This window comes from Diadema antillarum, unplaced genomic scaffold (genome assembly GCF_040938485.1).
Source record: "Diadema antillarum isolate AM-2024a unplaced genomic scaffold, OU_Dant_1.0 seq00000430_RagTag, whole genome shotgun sequence".
Classification (NCBI taxonomy): domain Eukaryota; kingdom Metazoa; phylum Echinodermata; class Echinoidea; order Diadematoida; family Diadematidae; genus Diadema; species Diadema antillarum.
Genome location: NW_027271411.1, coordinates 604,217 through 621,971, shown reverse-complemented (window position 1 = coordinate 621,971; position 17,755 = coordinate 604,217). Strand labels below are relative to the sequence as shown.

General features: G+C 38.3%; 1 protein-coding gene across 1 annotated transcript in view; it reads left to right on the top strand.

Moving 5' to 3' along the window:
* Positions 1 to 12,283, top strand: part of LOC139732528 (uncharacterized) — a 68,184-nt gene extending 55,901 nt beyond the window's left edge. Inside the window, exons 3-4 of the mRNA XM_071643382.1 lie at positions 10,708 to 10,906; positions 12,230 to 12,283. Coding sequence (XP_071499483.1) covers positions 10,708 to 10,906; positions 12,230 to 12,283 — 253 coding nt within the window. The remainder of the gene's footprint in view (positions 1 to 10,707; positions 10,907 to 12,229) is intronic.
* Positions 12,284 to 17,755: the final 5,472 nt, after the last annotated feature.

The following is a 17,755-nucleotide window of genomic DNA, read 5'->3' as shown; positions in this document are numbered from 1 at the left end:
TATCACTCCTACAAAATACTGAGATGTTTTGCCGTAAATGCGCTTACCATATAATATTTTATGATAAATCAACCCCTCTGGAATAGTTATACCGTTCCCGTGGTACTTTTCTTGGCAGGATCATTACTTAATCAGAGGCAGGTTCGACTATCTATGTGGGTAACCTGGGACGTCGTGACAAATTCTAGCCCTTGAGGTATAGGAAGGATTTGGCATGGGTTTGAGCAGATAGGCGTAATGGAATGGAAACTGGAAGCATAAATAATATCAATGCAGAATCCCACCCATCTCTACCCCTTTCGCGCCAGCGCCGGAACATTGTTGTTTTGTTGTTGTTGTTACTTTTCTTATCATATTTCTGGTGACAGGGGTTCATACAGGGGTTGCAGTGTACCTGCAGGCTACACAGATTTCAAACCTGCTTTGTGGAAATGCTTCATTTTGTCATCTGCTAGGTAAACGAAAATCAGTCACGTGACTGAGAATTGTTTCGGAGCTATTAAGATACTCAAATACTGCTGCGTGGATGACTAGATTACTGCATTTCAGACTGCAATATCTTTTAATCTGTATTGTTTTGTGAGCTTTTCGTCGCTTTGCTGTCTTTCTACGACGGTTATTATCCATAGCCACTTCTCCAAATTCTTTTTAATCTTTGAAATCTCTGCAGTGAACATTGGTGAAATGATCAACTTTTCCCCCGCAATTATACTGGCATAACAGTCCGCATCATCTATGTCTATGCAGTATGGCGTACAATAGTTCATCTTGTAATTTAAAGACTGAAATACCGAGGCACAACCCATACTATCTCCAGAAAGTGCTACAATTTGGGGTTTCTTCTGCGTAACTTTCATCACCTTCGTTGCGACAGTGATGCGTACGAGGTGCCTACAAACATTATAATCAAGGCAAGAATATGGTGAAACGTGTACGGTATACAGACAAGTGAATGGAGGAATGAATAACAAATAAACGACTAGCAAACATTACACGAATGGTTTTACATCTATTGATAGACGGTTACTAGATACTAGATACAAGATTACTGGATTGTTAGACAGATTACTACTCACATATTGGATAAACATATCAATAGGAAGAAAAAAAAAAAGCTGGCAAAAATATAATGTCATGATGCATGTAAACTGAGAGATATTCCAGGGGGAGGGGAGGAGGAGAAGGGGGAGATAGGCACACAAACTGGGAGTGGGAGAGATGAGAGAGAAAGAGCTGAAGAAACACAGGAGAGAATTTGGGATGGAGGAGGAGGGGGGGGGGGGGGGGGGGGGGGGTAATGCGAGAATTATAAGGCGTGAGGCGGATAAGGACCTTCTTCACGCGTCGTTGACCGGAGTCAGGCCGCGACGCTTGCGGAGCAAGACCAGACGATTGAGTATTGATCGCCAATACGAGAGGGACTTTTGGGAAACGCGGGAACCGACGGGAAATACATTAATGACGGTTTCCGTTTTCATGCTCGTCTTGCCCTGAACTTGACTCGCAAGCCCAAGCTACTCTCTCCCTCTCTTTTTTTTCCCTCCTTTACTCTCTTCCTTTGCCCTTCCCTATATTGTACTTGCCATGTTCATTTCGTTTCTTCGCAGACGAGGAATTACAAGCTATATTTTCGTTATGGATTACAGATTTTATCTTTCCATTCAGTATAGTGATCAGACTATTAGAAATAATATTTTAAGTAATGTTCTAGAAACTGCAAATATATGTTCTTTTTTTATCATCTATTATGCACCATACCAGTTTATTCAATCGCTTTAAGATACATAATTAGCGAACATGGTCCTTGTAGCATGTAAATATTATGAAACATAATTTGTCATAATCTGCTATCATTATCATCATTGATAATTATTATTGTCAATATGAATTTATTCCTTACTGCTAGCAGTAGTAGTAGTTAGGCCTGCTTTGTTTCTCTTCTGTGTGGTCGCGAACCTTTGATAAGATTCATAACAATAAATCGAATCAAATCACTTTAGATCGATAGGGATTGTAAATGTTGATTGTTAAGGCCTTTAAAAGCTAATAACCTCATCAATGATTATAGTGTTCCATCGGAACTTGATATGTCACAAATCAACCGTAGACAAGTTCATTAATTATTACTCCCTTGCCAGAAAAGAGACTGTGCTCACGCAGCAGGGGTCGGTCGCTGGCTTTCCACGTGTTGAGAAAGAAATGAGCTGTTACACCAGCCTGCAATTCCCTCTTTTCCTGTGTTGAAGATTTACGCAGCGAAAACATGTCATTCAGCGCGCATCGGTCCCCCCTGCACCGATAAATTACAGAGAGAAATGCTACACTCTCCAGCGATACCTTAGCCAACGATTCGTCAATGCGTTCGAACTCTGGGCATCAAAACGTCTCGAATATTATCCCTGAGGACCCGGAAGCTATGCGAATACAATTTATCAGCCAGCAGATGTATCTACAGAAATCATTTAACAAGCGTAAGAATGATTTGTATTAACGAGTGTCATCTTCGGTGGCAACCTGCTGGTGAATCGAACTCCGCACTTCGCACGAGTCAATGGTCTCATTGTTTACAGTGCATTGTATTGTATTGACAATCATATTCCATGTCATCAAAGACGTTTGTGTTGGATTGCGTTGAGTTCATCTCGTGATCTGTGACATGGAAGGCCTATAGAGTTAAACACTATGGACAAGATTATATCATGATACGAATAAAGGCGTTCTTTGTTTACGCTAATAGCTTTCCGCGATACGCCTCTTTCTGCAGAAGGCATTTTCTTAAATCATATTAATCATAAGTTGAGAGGTGGAATCAATGCACTTTCTAATAATCTGCACCGATACTGCACTGAAAAGAGTCCACTTTCAAAGGGGAATTCCGGACCAGTGGAAAGTTATCCCGCAAGGAAAGAATAGATATTTATGTCGATCAAAATTGAATTGAAATTAAGGGAGTTACCAGATTGCAAAGTTTCGCTGAATTTCACGCAACAGTTCCTTGAACAGTCAATATGAATATGCAAAAAATGAACTGACGATGTCAGCTCCTCACAACTTGCCACACAGTTTGTAAATAATATTTTGATTCGTCATTTTTTAATGCAATTGTGCAAAGAAAACAAAAAGAAGTCTCAAATCCTGATATATCAAGCTTATCATTTCGGCATTATTCAACCAGAAATAACATTGTTTGACACTCTTACAGCAGAAAACTGTAGTTTTCGTCCTTTTTTCACACTATCGACGGAAAATTGTGAGGTGATGACGTCATCACCTCACTCATTTACATGTAATTCATATCAACTGTTTAAGAACTGTTTTGAGGAAATTAGCGAATCCTTAAAATTCCATAATTGTATTACTTTTAGTCCGATTTTATTTTGATCATTATTTTTACTATTGTACCTGACATATATTAGCTTCTTTTTTTGGGGGGGGGGATTAACTTTTATCTGGTAGGGAATTTCCCTTTAAGAGTCGAAGGGAAGGGAGAAGAAAAATACATCAGCTGATATTTCACACTGATCTAGGAATTTGTTTCACTCACTATTGCTCTCTGCATTACTCCTTCCTCCTATTCCACTTTAAGTCTGTCATGATCACTGGCAACTTTACTCTATGAAATGTCAATGGTATCTTTGAAGTAAGTGGTTGTGGACGGGTTAACGAAGGAGTAGCTCTTTTATGGCGCTAAGTATAGTCTCCCTAGCTAGGACGTGCAAAGTACCTACTAACTAAACTCAACTTCCACGTGACTGCAACCATCGCGATCCTATTAACCTCACATTGATGTCAATGGATGTAGAGGATGAGCAATAACTGTGCATCCTCCCAGCCATTAACCATCTGCGTACCACAGTAATGTTCTGTCCATAGGTATGTGTGTAAAATTTGTACACATAACTCATTTGGGCACAGAAAGGGTTAAAGGGGTGGTACAGTATTGGTGGAGATGAGAATTGGGCTTTTAACTTTTTGAGAGATACCAAGAAAACACTTATGATATAGTACAGAGCATACCATTGATTTAAGAGGAATTCAAAGTTTATTTGATGAAAATCGGGTTTGGAATGACTGAAACATCCAAAAACAAAGTAAAACAAAGCGACCGTAATAAAGTGTGGGTCCCACACTCTATTAGAATCGCTCTTTTTTGGATATCTCAGCCATTTCAAAGCCAATTTTCATCAAATGAACGTTGAATTCCTCATAGAATTACATGCTCTTTCATAATTATTTCATAAAAGGTTTCTCATTATTTCACCAAAAAAATGTTACAAACCCGAAATTAGGTCTCGACCAAAACTGTACGATCCCTTTAAAATGGTTTATCTCTATAAACTCCGATAGGTTTCAGTGGCAGATCCAGAGGGGGCGCACCGGGCGCTGGCCCCCTTTTTATTTTTGGTGAAAACAAAAGAAATAAAAAGAAAAAAAGGGTGCGTGCGCCCCCTTTTAATTTTGCAAAGGCGCCTCCCCTTTACGGAATTCCTGGATCCGCCCCTGGGTTTTGCGTGTGTATTATGTGTGTGTGTCTCTGTCTGTCATGGAGCAATGGGTTTTTCTTCTTCTTCTTCTTCTTCTTTTTCTTTTTCTTCTTCTTCTTTTCATTTGAGAACATTGTGAAAATGTTGGAGCAAGAATGAAAATAAAAATGCACTTTTGAAGATTAAAAATCGTGGCATGTGGTAGAGACAAATCACCTTATCTAGATTAAACGGTCATTAAGTTGCCTCTCATCTTGATGATGTGGACGTCTTATTTTGACACACGTGGAGGACAGAATCTGGAGTGAGAAGACCGGGAGTTCTGTGCACACCTAACGCTGCCAAGTAATTGAACCGGAATATGACACTGACCCCGGACACTGACATACCAAATGTCACCTTCCGACAAGTTGTGAGGACTTACACAAATGAGTTATAACTTTGACTCTTCCCTCACCCCACCCCATCTCTCTCTCTCTCCCTCTCTCTCTCCCCTTCTGAGTCTGTCTCTCCATTTCTTTTCTTATCTCTTCTTTTTCTCCCTTTATTTTTCTTCCCTCATAGTCCCATGTACACAACCGATTTTCTGAAGTGTAGTTAAAGCAAAGAATCCAATCACGCTGTCTCCCAAGGTCTACAATCAGAGACAGACATTAATCTTCAGAAGACGAGATCTAACTAAGCATAGTCATTATTACCGCCTTCAATGTGTAGGAATGAAGCCAGACAGCCAGCCAGCCAGACAGACAGACATACAGACAGATAGACAAGCAAACACACAAACATACAGAATTAGAAGAACAAGGCACAGAAGGCAAGCAGAAGGGATGAAGAAAGCAAGACCCAATATAAACACATCCATATGCATGAGTAGCCTGGACGACATTGTTTTGTCTCTTCGGGTCTTCTGGAAAGGACGCTCCCTAGATCCATACGTCAAAGTCGATAGTTTGGCTGGCACATCACGAAATCATACTAATTAGACCCTAGGGGGTAGTGACCTCACAAAACTTTGCAGGCGATCACTGTGGCTTTGTATATCAAACGAGCCTTTCGCTGCTCCCCACCCCCTCCTCCTCCTCCCCCTTCCACCTTTCCCAATAAAGATCGGATGTTCGATCTGCGAATTTGACAAGTGAGGAAAAATTGGTCCGGTGAGACTTGAACCCATGACCGAGTGGTTGCCACGCAGTGGCACAACCGCAAGGCTAAACTGGACGTATGAATTGCTACGGTAATCAAGAAACAAGTGTATATGAATTCCTTCTTTTATGTGTTGTCCATACTCCTGCATTGTCAGTCATTCTGATGATTTAACTGCAAATATGACAGGTTGATTTTTTTCCAACTTGTAAAATCAAACATTATGAAGCCACTTCACGGATGCGAAAAGGTCAAAGGCCATTTTAGAATGTTCGTGAACGTGCCAATGACTTCAAAACGAAAAGAATCCCCTTAGCAAACTCTATCCAGAATGTAACGTTGTGCGTTTCACACATGGTAAATTCTATCCATGCATCTCATTTTACAGCGATCACAAAGATGGCATATGAATATTTCATCAAAAGACCTGTCCATGTTATCATGGCTACTTGGAAGTAGTGTACATTGTATGTGGTGCAGAGGCCATTTGAGACATGGTAAAGATAAATGATGATGATGGCTTCTTGTATATAGCGCCGGTAAACGAATTTAAAGGGCACTCATGGCATTTAATCTAGAATGTCACAAGTTTAACATGTTTAATTGCACTAGCCGTTATCTGTCTTATTGTCTTCATTTTATAGGGAGCACTCACTGTTCAAATTGTCAATAAAAATGGGTTTTAGTGAATATTTTCAAACATGCCAGTTGGAAACTTCATGAGCCAGTGCCATGAACATCTCATCTAATTTTGTATGCGTGATTGTGACTAATGAAACTATTTCGAGAACGAGATATAAAACTCTAAAAATCTCCAATAAGTTGCCTGATTTTGTGTGTGTGTGGGTTTTTTTTTTAATACTTAGAGCAAATCTTTTTACAGACCGGTGCATTTCACCTTAACAGGTGATACCAGCTATGAGTAGCAACAATAGCCATGTTCACACGTATTTCTAGTCGGAGTAAAAATTTATGGCACGGCAATTGAAATTCAAATTAATGCATATCTTACCAGGACCCGTGTGTCCACACGACTGTCGTGGGAAGAAACTCCGACCAATAATATGTGCGAGGGTCGGTGTAACTTCCGGAAGTGGTAGCGCCGCGCTCGTCGACCATGCGATTGTTTTTTACCAGTTGCATTTGTCTTCTCCATTCTTGTTGACGGAAATTTCTGCATGAGCGCTAGCTTCTTCGTCGCGATCGACTAGGTTAGAATATTGCACTACACGCGCACGTGTAGTCGCAAAATGTCAACATTGCGATTTGACCCAGGAAGTTTTACCTAGGTTGTACGGCATGTAAGTTCATAGATGCTCCGAGGGCTTGTCCGCACAGGCAATTTACTCCGACCGGCTAGTCGTGGTAGCGAGATAATCCTGAGAAAACTCAGGAGTATCTCGTTCGGAGAAAGAGGTCGTGGTAAGTTCCTCCGATCGGAGGAAGTTACCACGACCTTGTTCAGACGGGCACTACTCCGACCTATCCTCCGAAGTTACTCCGACCAAGCTTCCCCCGACCCTTCCTCCGACCCTTCCTCCGAAGTTACTCCAACCAAAACTGCCTCTGTCTGAACACAGCTTATATGTGTCACACATGGTTGTCTGCATATTATGAACTGATACATACACATATATAAGCACACACAAAACATTCTAACACAACACTCACACATAACACTCTCATAACATACACACAACACAAACAACACATTCAATAAAACACACACACCACACACACAACTACTGAATTGGGGAAAAGAAAAAACATCAACACTTCATTATTATACTCTCAATACTCCATACAACTCTTTGCAATCAAACACACGCAATGTCAGATTCAACTAATGGTACAAAAGAAACAAAAATTTATTTCCAAAACTTCCTTTTAACAGAAGCATATCCCAGTTGATTCGAGACAAAGAATTCATACTAATCACAAAGATAAAAAAAGAAAAGAACAGAATAATGTTGTGTTCTCTGTTTATTGTTGCCACTTTAACGGGAAATTTGGCTCCACTGAGGTCTTCTTTCTTTGGATGTGCAAGTCAAATCATAAGGCTGCGTTCACATAGAAGTATACTATTCGGGTATTCGGGGCTCGTTTTCGAGGGCACGCGACTAGCTTGAATCGAACGATAGGATTTCCTCACACCGGTTCACATAAGAGGGCACTATTTGAAAGTACCGAATAGCATAGAATAGTAAAGCATAGTGGGAATCGAGCTTGTTTGATTTTCTTGCAGCGTATACCGTCTCTCGTTTATGAAATAATGACAATTTTGGTCTGGATTTGCCCTTTAGCAAAAATAAGCATGTAGACTGACATTCTGATGCAGTTTAGAAATTGTTAATAAGATTTGCTGGGATGAAGGAGGAAGAAATCCTCAATGCATGGGATGGTGAGTTGACGGTGGGGGTGATGGTGTACTGGGTGCCTGAATAGCGAATAGCGAATAGCGAATACCGTATACTTCTATGTGAACGCAGCCTTATGCACATTCAGGGAGAGTTATTGGACATGATATTAACAGGCGTGAAAACAGATGTTGAACAGAGATAGGTAGCATGGCATTGTATACACTCCATCTCAGGTGCATTCCCAAAGCAGGATGCAGTACAGGGATGCAGTTTAAAGCAAACTCAGATACAATACACAGCCCATCAAAAAATGTTCTCACATGATACTCTGTTCATGATTTGTGCATACATATGTCAACCATTTATATGCAAAAAAAAACATTTATATGCAAAAACAACAACACTAACAACAACAACAACAACAACAACAACAAAAATCAGCCTTTGACTTTACATGTACTGAAACTCAGATCCAGGCTGTCATTCTTATGTATGTGGTATATCATCCAATATAGAGGAACATAATATCTCATTCATGATAAGACATAATCATATCATGAGCACTTTGTGCAAAAAATAGAACTGATTTCACCTCTTTCATTAGTAAAAACAAACAAACAAACACAAATATGTAACCCTGTAAATAGGCCCACTAAGTACTCAGAACATCATCTAATTTTTTTTTTCATCTCTTCTGATATAGAGGAACTTCACAGCTTATAAGTACCTCTTCCAAAACTTGTATCTTAAAGCTAACAAGGAATACAATAGAGAGTACAAGGGAAATACATAGTCATAGTTTATGGCCAAGGCAGCCAGTCTGAATGCTCCTCAAAAGATACCTTATCAAACAGTTCACTGGAATTGAATAGATACCAACTATCTCATCATTTGTCTTTTCTGGTTCCAATTACCCACATGTGACATACTTATGATGTGTAGCAACAGTCAGATAGATTCTTTTTTATTTGAAGACACTCCATGATGTCTACAAAGTCACATTTAATCTTCCACTGCTGAACAACAACTATGGATTACTATGAGTGTAACACAAAGCCTTGGAACTTGCACAACGTACTCCCAAAGTACCACAAGACGAAATGCTCTGACCACGTACACTAAAAAAGAAAAAAAGAAGAAGAGTTGAAGCTATACACAAACATAGATACATGTACTTGTTGCCATGAATTTGCAAACTAAAAAAAAAAAAAAAGAGGAAAAGCATCAACTGAATGAAAAAATAGACTAAGTTAGTCTGTTCCTTCTCTCTGTGCAACTTCTAAGACTGTCATCAAAATAATATGCAGTATAATACTGTCATCATTTTTATGGCATCATAGTTGCTCAAGTCTTTGGCAAACAGCATGAGATTTGATTGATTGTTTATATGCATTTTTAACATGGACACATACAATATCTTACGTAAAAAAAAAAAAAAAGTGCTATAGGATCAATTCCGTTGCAACTAATGAACATCATTTTGTTTTTCCACACATTGACTTCAACTCTGAAATAAAAGTAGCAAAAAACTTTCAATCGGCAGTGCAGTGACATGCAGCTACTGGTAGACCTCCGCTTGGGTCATAGTATATAAATAATGACTGCTATGAGGGCCACAGTTAAAATTATGGGCCCAAGGTGATGTGAAAACCATAACTATGCCCGAAGCGAAGCTGAGGGCATAGTTATGGTTTTCACATCACCGAGGGCCTACATAATTTTAACTGTGACCCGAATATCAAGCTGTCATTATTTGTTTTATATACCGAAAATATAGATTCTTCTTATCTGATTGGTTAAAAGGTTACCTGAATTAAACAAGGACAGAAGCACTCGTAATCAACGCTGATCAACAGCGCGGCGGTCGTATCATTGGTGCGTACATATGAGCGATCTATGTGTACGGGGTTGCGACTGCCTCCAAACCTATTTACAGGGCACAGTTGATTCTATGCCCTGGGCACAATAAATCATGACGTCATTTTGATCAAAATAGGAGCACAACTATTTTCATGACTCCACTTTGAACCAATCAGATGAGAGGAATCTATATATGAGGTATATAACTAACAATATCCCATTCATTGAAGGGGGGGGGGGGGCGTCACATATTTGGTTGGATTGGCACCATATAAAGCATAATAACTTGTCTTTTTTGTGTGTGTGCTTTCCACCACATTTCCTTTCATTGATTCTACCCAGCCAATAGATGCAGTCACAATTACACCAAAATTTCACATAGTAATGAATAATGTCATTGCAAGTACATAATGCAAGTAAATACACACCCAAGAGTACATTGCAAATACCATGGAATTAAGGTTGGTAACTGCACAAAATACGCATGTGAGATTTAAGAGTCAATCGTGTCAAGAAGTACTACCAATCATACAGTGGTATCTTTCTTACGTTGCACAGTGCTCACCACATAGAGGTGTACTTTTGGGCCAGAGATATCATGGTATTTCATGAATGGGTATGGGCCCAGTAAACTACCACAGTACCTGTTACCATGGTATTTCACCAATGATAAAGGTGCCAACAAATTACTGCAGTATTTAATACCGGGTATACTTCCAATGTAAATGCACCTACTGACTGTATTATCACATGGCCAAAATTTATTGCACTTTCTGCATGTATAAAAACAAAAGCAACAAAAAGACAGACATTTAAATCTTTTCCTGCTCTGGTTTCGCTCCCAACCTGACCCACTACAGTGACAATGCGGATGTTCTCCAGCACTGCCAGGGACAGTGTCAGCACACGTCTTGCCTGGCGTGTCAGTTTGTCGCCGACGAGCCAGACTGCGGCCGGTGCTCGCGAGACGACTTCCGCTGCATCCGACGCTATGCCAAGTGTCTGCGGAGAAGCAAATGCTCCAAACAGCAGTTCCCTTGCTACCTGAAAGACACACAGGTGAGAAAATAGTCTTCTTAGAATTTTTACACAACTATCTAGATACAGGAAAATACTATCATTTCGAACTTCCTTAGAACAAGGTACCAATTTTTAAAATTTTCTGAGACTGTATCTAGCTGGTCTCTTTCTCAAAAATGTAAAAATTGGTGGTCCTGGTGTTTCCGGCGACCTTTTTAAAATGGGGTTTTCCTGTATAGACATTGATAAATGAATCACTTACCAAGATATTCAGATTAAATATATATAATATTGAGAGAAAATAGAATTAAAAGTGAATTTTGAAAAATACAAGTTGTGGTGTGGTATAGAAGTTCCAATCTGAGGAGTCACGACTCCTTACATAAACATTTATTCTGCTCTTTACCTGCCCATGCTCATTTCATTGCTCATTTCATCACTTCTAGAATTTAAGTTTTTGGATTTTCCTCTCTCTCCCTTAATTTTTTGTATACATCTTCAGTCCTTAATCATAGTTGCATCACCTACTCCATTCATTCTACAAATCATCTTTGTCACCCGTCAAACAGCGTTTCAGTTTTTGTTCCTCCTCCATTTCTTCTCAATTCCTCTCCCCCTTTCTCTCTATTCTTCTCTTTTCTCCTTCACTGTCTCTTCTGTCATTCATTTCTCTATCTCTGTCCTTCCCTCTCCCTTCCCTTCCTTTCTCTTCAGCACCCTGCAATAGAAAATATAAGTGTGCATGAGACCCGTTATCATTAGCTGATCCTCACTCAACATTAAAGGGACTGTACAGTACTGGTTGAGGTGGGGATTCATGTTTTGAACATTCTTAAGTGAAATATCGAGAAACCTCTTATGAAATATGAAAGAGCATGTAATTTTAAGAAGGATTCAACGTTTATTTGATGAAAATTGGTTTTCAAATGGCTGAGATATCCAAAAAAGCGATCCTAATAAAATTGACAGGCCACGACCTTCATTAGGATCTCTTTGTTTTTCCTTGTTTTTAGATACCTCAGTCATTTCAAAAACGATTTTCATCAAATAAACTTTTGATTCCCCTTAGAATTGTATGCTCTTTAACATTTCATAGAGTAGTTTCTAAATATCTCGCAAAATGTTACAAGCTGCATCCTCACCTCAACCAGTACTGTACAGTCCCTTTAATGCCGATGTGTGATTCCAACATCATTGTGTCTGCACTTACAAACTCTAATGTTGATTACGTTTATAGCTCTACATTCTGTTGTGTATTCATTTCTATAATAAAAAAATGAAGTTATTAAACTTAAAGGAAAGTAGTAAAATGTGTATCTTTATTTTTCTCTCTCTCTGACTTATTTCTTTGCCTAAATGCAGGAATCCACAGGAAAGTTCCAGTGCAGAGTACCACAGTGCAGTACAGGTCTATAGGAACTACGAAATATATTCCCACGGATTCTCTGTGCTCCTCTGTGAAATAACACAAATGGCTACCCACTCCCCAACACACAAGCACACAGACAGACAAACAGACACACACTACCACACACACACACACACACACACACATTTCCTTACACCATGACTCTTTGTCATCTTTGAAGTTTTGTGAGTGTACATTTTTAATTGACAATGTGTTAAAAATTTGACACACACACAAACAAAGAGACATACATCTTCCTACATCTGGACTTTCTTCCTCTTTCCTCAGCTGCGTGTTTCAGAATTTTAACATGTTCTTGTAAGGTCCACATTTTTATAAGCAAAGCTTTTTGGTGGACTTCAATTTTGTTTTGTTTTTGTTTTTTTGTTTTTGGTGAAGCATGGTCGAGTTTTGTAAGATTGACTTAAAGAAATGTATGAAATTTGATTTAAGCCCTTTGCACTGTATTGTCAATGTGATGAAAATGTCTATAAATGAACCTTGTATGGCTATTTCGCCTTCTGTTAATGAATGAAATAAAACTTAATTCTTAGAATTAGAAACTAATATTGAATGCAATGCTTTGTAATGTTATATGATTCTCCTGAAGAGAATTACTGCCGGACAATCTTTTGCATTCATTATTTTTTTCAACACATCACACATCAAAGTATGAGTCTGAATGCACAAAACAAGACTATACAGATGTGCGATAGACATGTTTGTAAACATACAGTATAAGCTGTTATTTTCGCGAGGGTTTAATTTTCGCAAATTTTGCGAATCACAGTTGGATCACGAATTTAACAATACGAAAGTATGTCTCCTTGCGCTTGGGTAATAGCGCATATTACATTAAGCGTCAGCGTCATTTCGGGAAACAACATCTCGCGAAGACGTCAATGGCCTCCTCATTCGCGAAAATATCTGTACGCGAAAATAACAGCATATAAAGTAGTAAATAAATATTTACAGATGAATCAATAACCAATAACATTATTAACTGATATGTGTTGACACAGTGCTAGCTACATGTAGTTCTCAGATTGACAGAAACAATTCCACTTGCTGTCAAATGCTACATTAAGATGATGGTAGAGTAGAAGATAGAAGGAATGACAGTCATGACAATCATCATGGCAACGACTGTAATAGCAACATCGTCATCGACCTGAAATCTGAGCACAAAGTGCTAAAAATAGGAACATGCCATCAGTGGCTCTCATTGTCATAAAAAGCAGCACAAAAATCTAGATGTGGAACAGCAACAGCAGTGTAGCATTGGCTTCATACAATGACAATTCTAAAGGTTTTACAAACACACACACACACACACACACACACAAAATCATGCATAAGACTTGGATAAGATTGGATAAGTTTTACTTTTCCTGGTTTGAAAGTGATAAAAAGTACATACAGGTTACTCCTGCTATTTGGGGGTCTTTGGGACTCGCAGTTTTCTTCCTTTTAATCAAAGTTTTGTTAACAAAACAAGAAAGTACATAAAAATATATAGACAATCATTTTGGAACCTATATCTTTACTTCCTAGTAACAAGAGTTTTGTTATAACTATGCTTGTTGTAACAAGTGTGCACTGTAGCAAGAAATGAGAAGCAGAAGAGAAAGTGGGGGAAAAAAACAGAACCTAGAGAAAGGTGTGATAGAGAGAAAATGAATATCTACTAAAAAACAACAACAAAACCATGACTTTTGAAAATGAAAAGCAAAAGATATGATTTATCAAGACATAGATATTAACTACTTCATATAGTTATTCAACAATGACTTTTTGGTTTGCTGATGCTGTATATCTCAGTACAGGTAAAGGCCAATGTGGTGACCATTTCTCTCAGTTATTTTATTACTCAGTCTTTACATGACTAATCCCAAATAAACTGTAAGTTGCTGCAGCTGTTTAAACTCATACAACACTCAGAAATGGTATAGAAATATGTGTGTTTCTGCATGTTTATCTAGAAATGTACATTCTGGTTTAATCATTTCAAACACCATGTATATTACAACTTTCCCTTCTCACTTGTAAAGCCAAATGGTCATCATCCATTACCTGGATGGCTTCCATACTATACAGTAATGTACGTGTATCTACATGTAATTTATGACATGAAGACGATGATTTTGCAATTTTCAATGACTGAATAAGGATGTTTGTATTCAATGTACTGTACATATCTAAATAGGCTGAATTGTCTATTTCAATTGTACATAAACATGTAGGCCTAATTTATTAACCTATTTTATGACATACGCTGTTAGAAACCCAAAGATTGCTATCCAAACAAGGTCTCACTCCAAAATTTACTGTGCACAGCACATTTTTTGTTGTTGCAAATTGCTCTTTTTCAAATGTAGACTAGAATATCTGTCACATAATTCCAAATATTCCATATTTTAACTTGTTACTATACCAACATTTGTAATCATGGCTATTATGTTAGCTTTCACATCTATTCAATTAAAAGAATTTGGAATCACTAGCCATACCAATTGCTGAAGTATTCACAAAGCAAACTTCACAAAATATTTACCAGGTTGGTCAGTTCACATTAATATACTAGTGTCATCAAAATTATTAATGATTTACTCAATCATGAAAGTATGATATGATTGTTCACCATTTTTCGTTGAGAGCTATCTGTCATAATAGTCCCATTTGCAAATATTGATTGCATGGTTCCTTGAGATTTAACTTCTCTAATCAACCACTCACAAGAATCTACAACAGTTAAAGGGGACCTTCAGATGATATTCAGACTTTTACATTTGAACAACTATAAATTAGTTAAACTGAGTACAGAGTTTCAGAATTTATAGTGATTGGGATGAGGAATGAGAATGTTTTCAAAATTTATAATAAATTGCAATGAACAAGAATGATGACATGCAGCCTCACCATAAGAATGCATGAGTTGGGGCTCAAGGAAGCAGAACAAAAGAAGACGACATGCATAGATTTTTCACAGGTGAACTTGTTGAGCAAACGGTATTGAAAAGGAATTACACTGCTATATTTCTGAAATATGTGAGGCTTGATGTCATCAACACTGTTCAGTGTAATTTGTTTAAGATTTTCAGTTTATTGGTTTCTCTGCTCAAGGACCACTATAAATTCCATGAATCTATTCATGGAGCTGTCGATTTATGTACTACATGAAGTGAAATATGAAAATTGTCTCGAATGCCCCTTTAATTTCAAGAGAAATCCTCATCGCAAGAAAGATTGAGGCTTTGAGGTACATATCAAATACATTGTGTTGCAGGTTGAAAGCAATTTTACAAATGACATGTGACTTGGAGTTGCAATGTCGGTGGTGTATGATTTATGTAGAACATACATTCATATCTCTGTGTTGTTATTCTTTGTGACGAGTTATTATATGACAAAAATGTTTCTTTTCTACTATCAACAGCTGTTGAGTTACTTGAGGTAAAACAGCTCAACAGCACTTACACAGTCTGCTCTATTGAAAGTATTGTACTTCGAGATGATACTGGTACACACACGAGTGAACTTTGTTACCTTAAAAAATGAATACGCAAAATTCCAATTGATGTAATCATTTGTGTGAAAGTGAATTATGCTGTATTATCCACTCTGAAGTCTGCAGCTGGACCTTCTTTTGACAACACATAAAAGTAAAAACCATCAATCATGTGTAGCAGCCTCTTAAAGCAACATCATGTCACTGGCAAGCATAAAACTGAAGTGACTTTAAACATCAATAATGCCAAATCCTACTCTGGAATGAGCCAGGCTCGTCCCAGATTTCCAGGGTATTATAGCGTGACTTGATTTTCTTAAAGAATCTCTTAAGTTAGGCAAGCAAGTTTCTTAAAGAACAGCACCTCACAGGGCAATGATCGTTATCTCCATCAATGTTGATGTGAGAAGTTAAAAGGGAAATGAAACTCAAATATATGTGTGGATTGAGTGAATACAGCAATATAGAACATACCAGTGAAGTATGAGCAAAAATGAACAATCTGTTCAAAAGTTATGATTTTTAAAGGTTTCTTGCAAGTACAACAGATGTACTGTATGTAATTTTGTATAATTAGTCTTTACTCCATGTTGCAGCAACTCCTTTGAGGATCTTTGACTTCAAGTCTTCACAAAAGAGGACTGCTACCTCTAGGAAATAGGCAGAATTATTTCGAGTTGAATGTTTGCTGTTTCAGTGTGATTATTTGTTACTTTTGTAAATATGGTTATTTATTTGCAAAATAAAAGGGTAACTTGACATTGATTCACTTTGATGGCATTATTCTATGACTTTGTGTCTTTGGAGTCAAAAGGGGCCTGAGCTTTCGATCCTAGCAGAATCTTCGTCAGAGGCAAAATGACAAACAGGCAGGGAAAGCAATCACATATAAGGACTTCACACAACAAGAACAGACAGGGACAGGCTGGGTACTCAAAACAAAGAAAACAAAGGAGAGGGTGGGAAGTCATGGGCAAGGAGCCCAACAGGTAAAGGGAGGGGATTAGAGCGAGCAGGAGGGTGGACAGACAAAAGGCAGAGGAGAGCGGACAGACAAAAGGCGGAGGAGGGTCAGTAATGATCATGAGGATCAAGGAGGCAACCATTGAAGGAAAGGATGAATAGGGAGGCAACATCAAAGAAGATAAGGAACACCAGAAGGATATGGAAAGGGAAAGAGTGAAAAAAGCAACAGCAAGGGAAGGGGGGGGGGGGGGGCTGAACAAACAGGGAGCCCTAAAGGTGTACCAGGAGGAGGCAACAAAAGGAAGTAATCAAACATATCAAAGTATATACACATATAGTAATGGCAAAAGTGACAAAGGAATAACAGTAATGAAAAAAATAATAATAATTAATATATATATATATATATACAGATAGATAGATAAAAGAAATAAAATAAAGCACATGTGAAAACTAGGGGAGAGAAAATTGTATACATGTATGTAGATAAGCAGGCAGGGCAAAATAAGCACAAGTATGTATAAACAAACAAACCTAGTGTGTGTATGTGTAGGCGGAAAAGGCTGTATAAAAAAGATTCGGGCTATAGGAAGGAATAAATTGGGGAAAAAAGGATGTGCAAATGAAAAAAGCGCAAAGAAAGAACAAAATGAAATTAAAAAATGAAAAAGAGAAAAAAATAATAATGGTGGTAATAATAATGAAAAAATAAAGGTGGTTAGTCATTTCCCTCCTGGATGTTGAGGCCATGGGGTTGGATGGTGTGAAGTCGTCTCATCCAGAGCTTCTCTCTGCTGGTTCTGACTGTGTCTGGACGAGTGCCTAAAGATTCAATGCCCTGTAGAGTCATATCAGTGATGGAATGATCGGGTAGATTGAAATGGTGGCCCACTGGAGTGTCGAGCTTGGCTGTGTTGACAGTAGATCTGTGTCCATAGAAGCGTCTTTTGAGTGTAGTCTTGGTTTCCCCAACATACTGGATTCTACAAACTCTGCAAGTGATGAG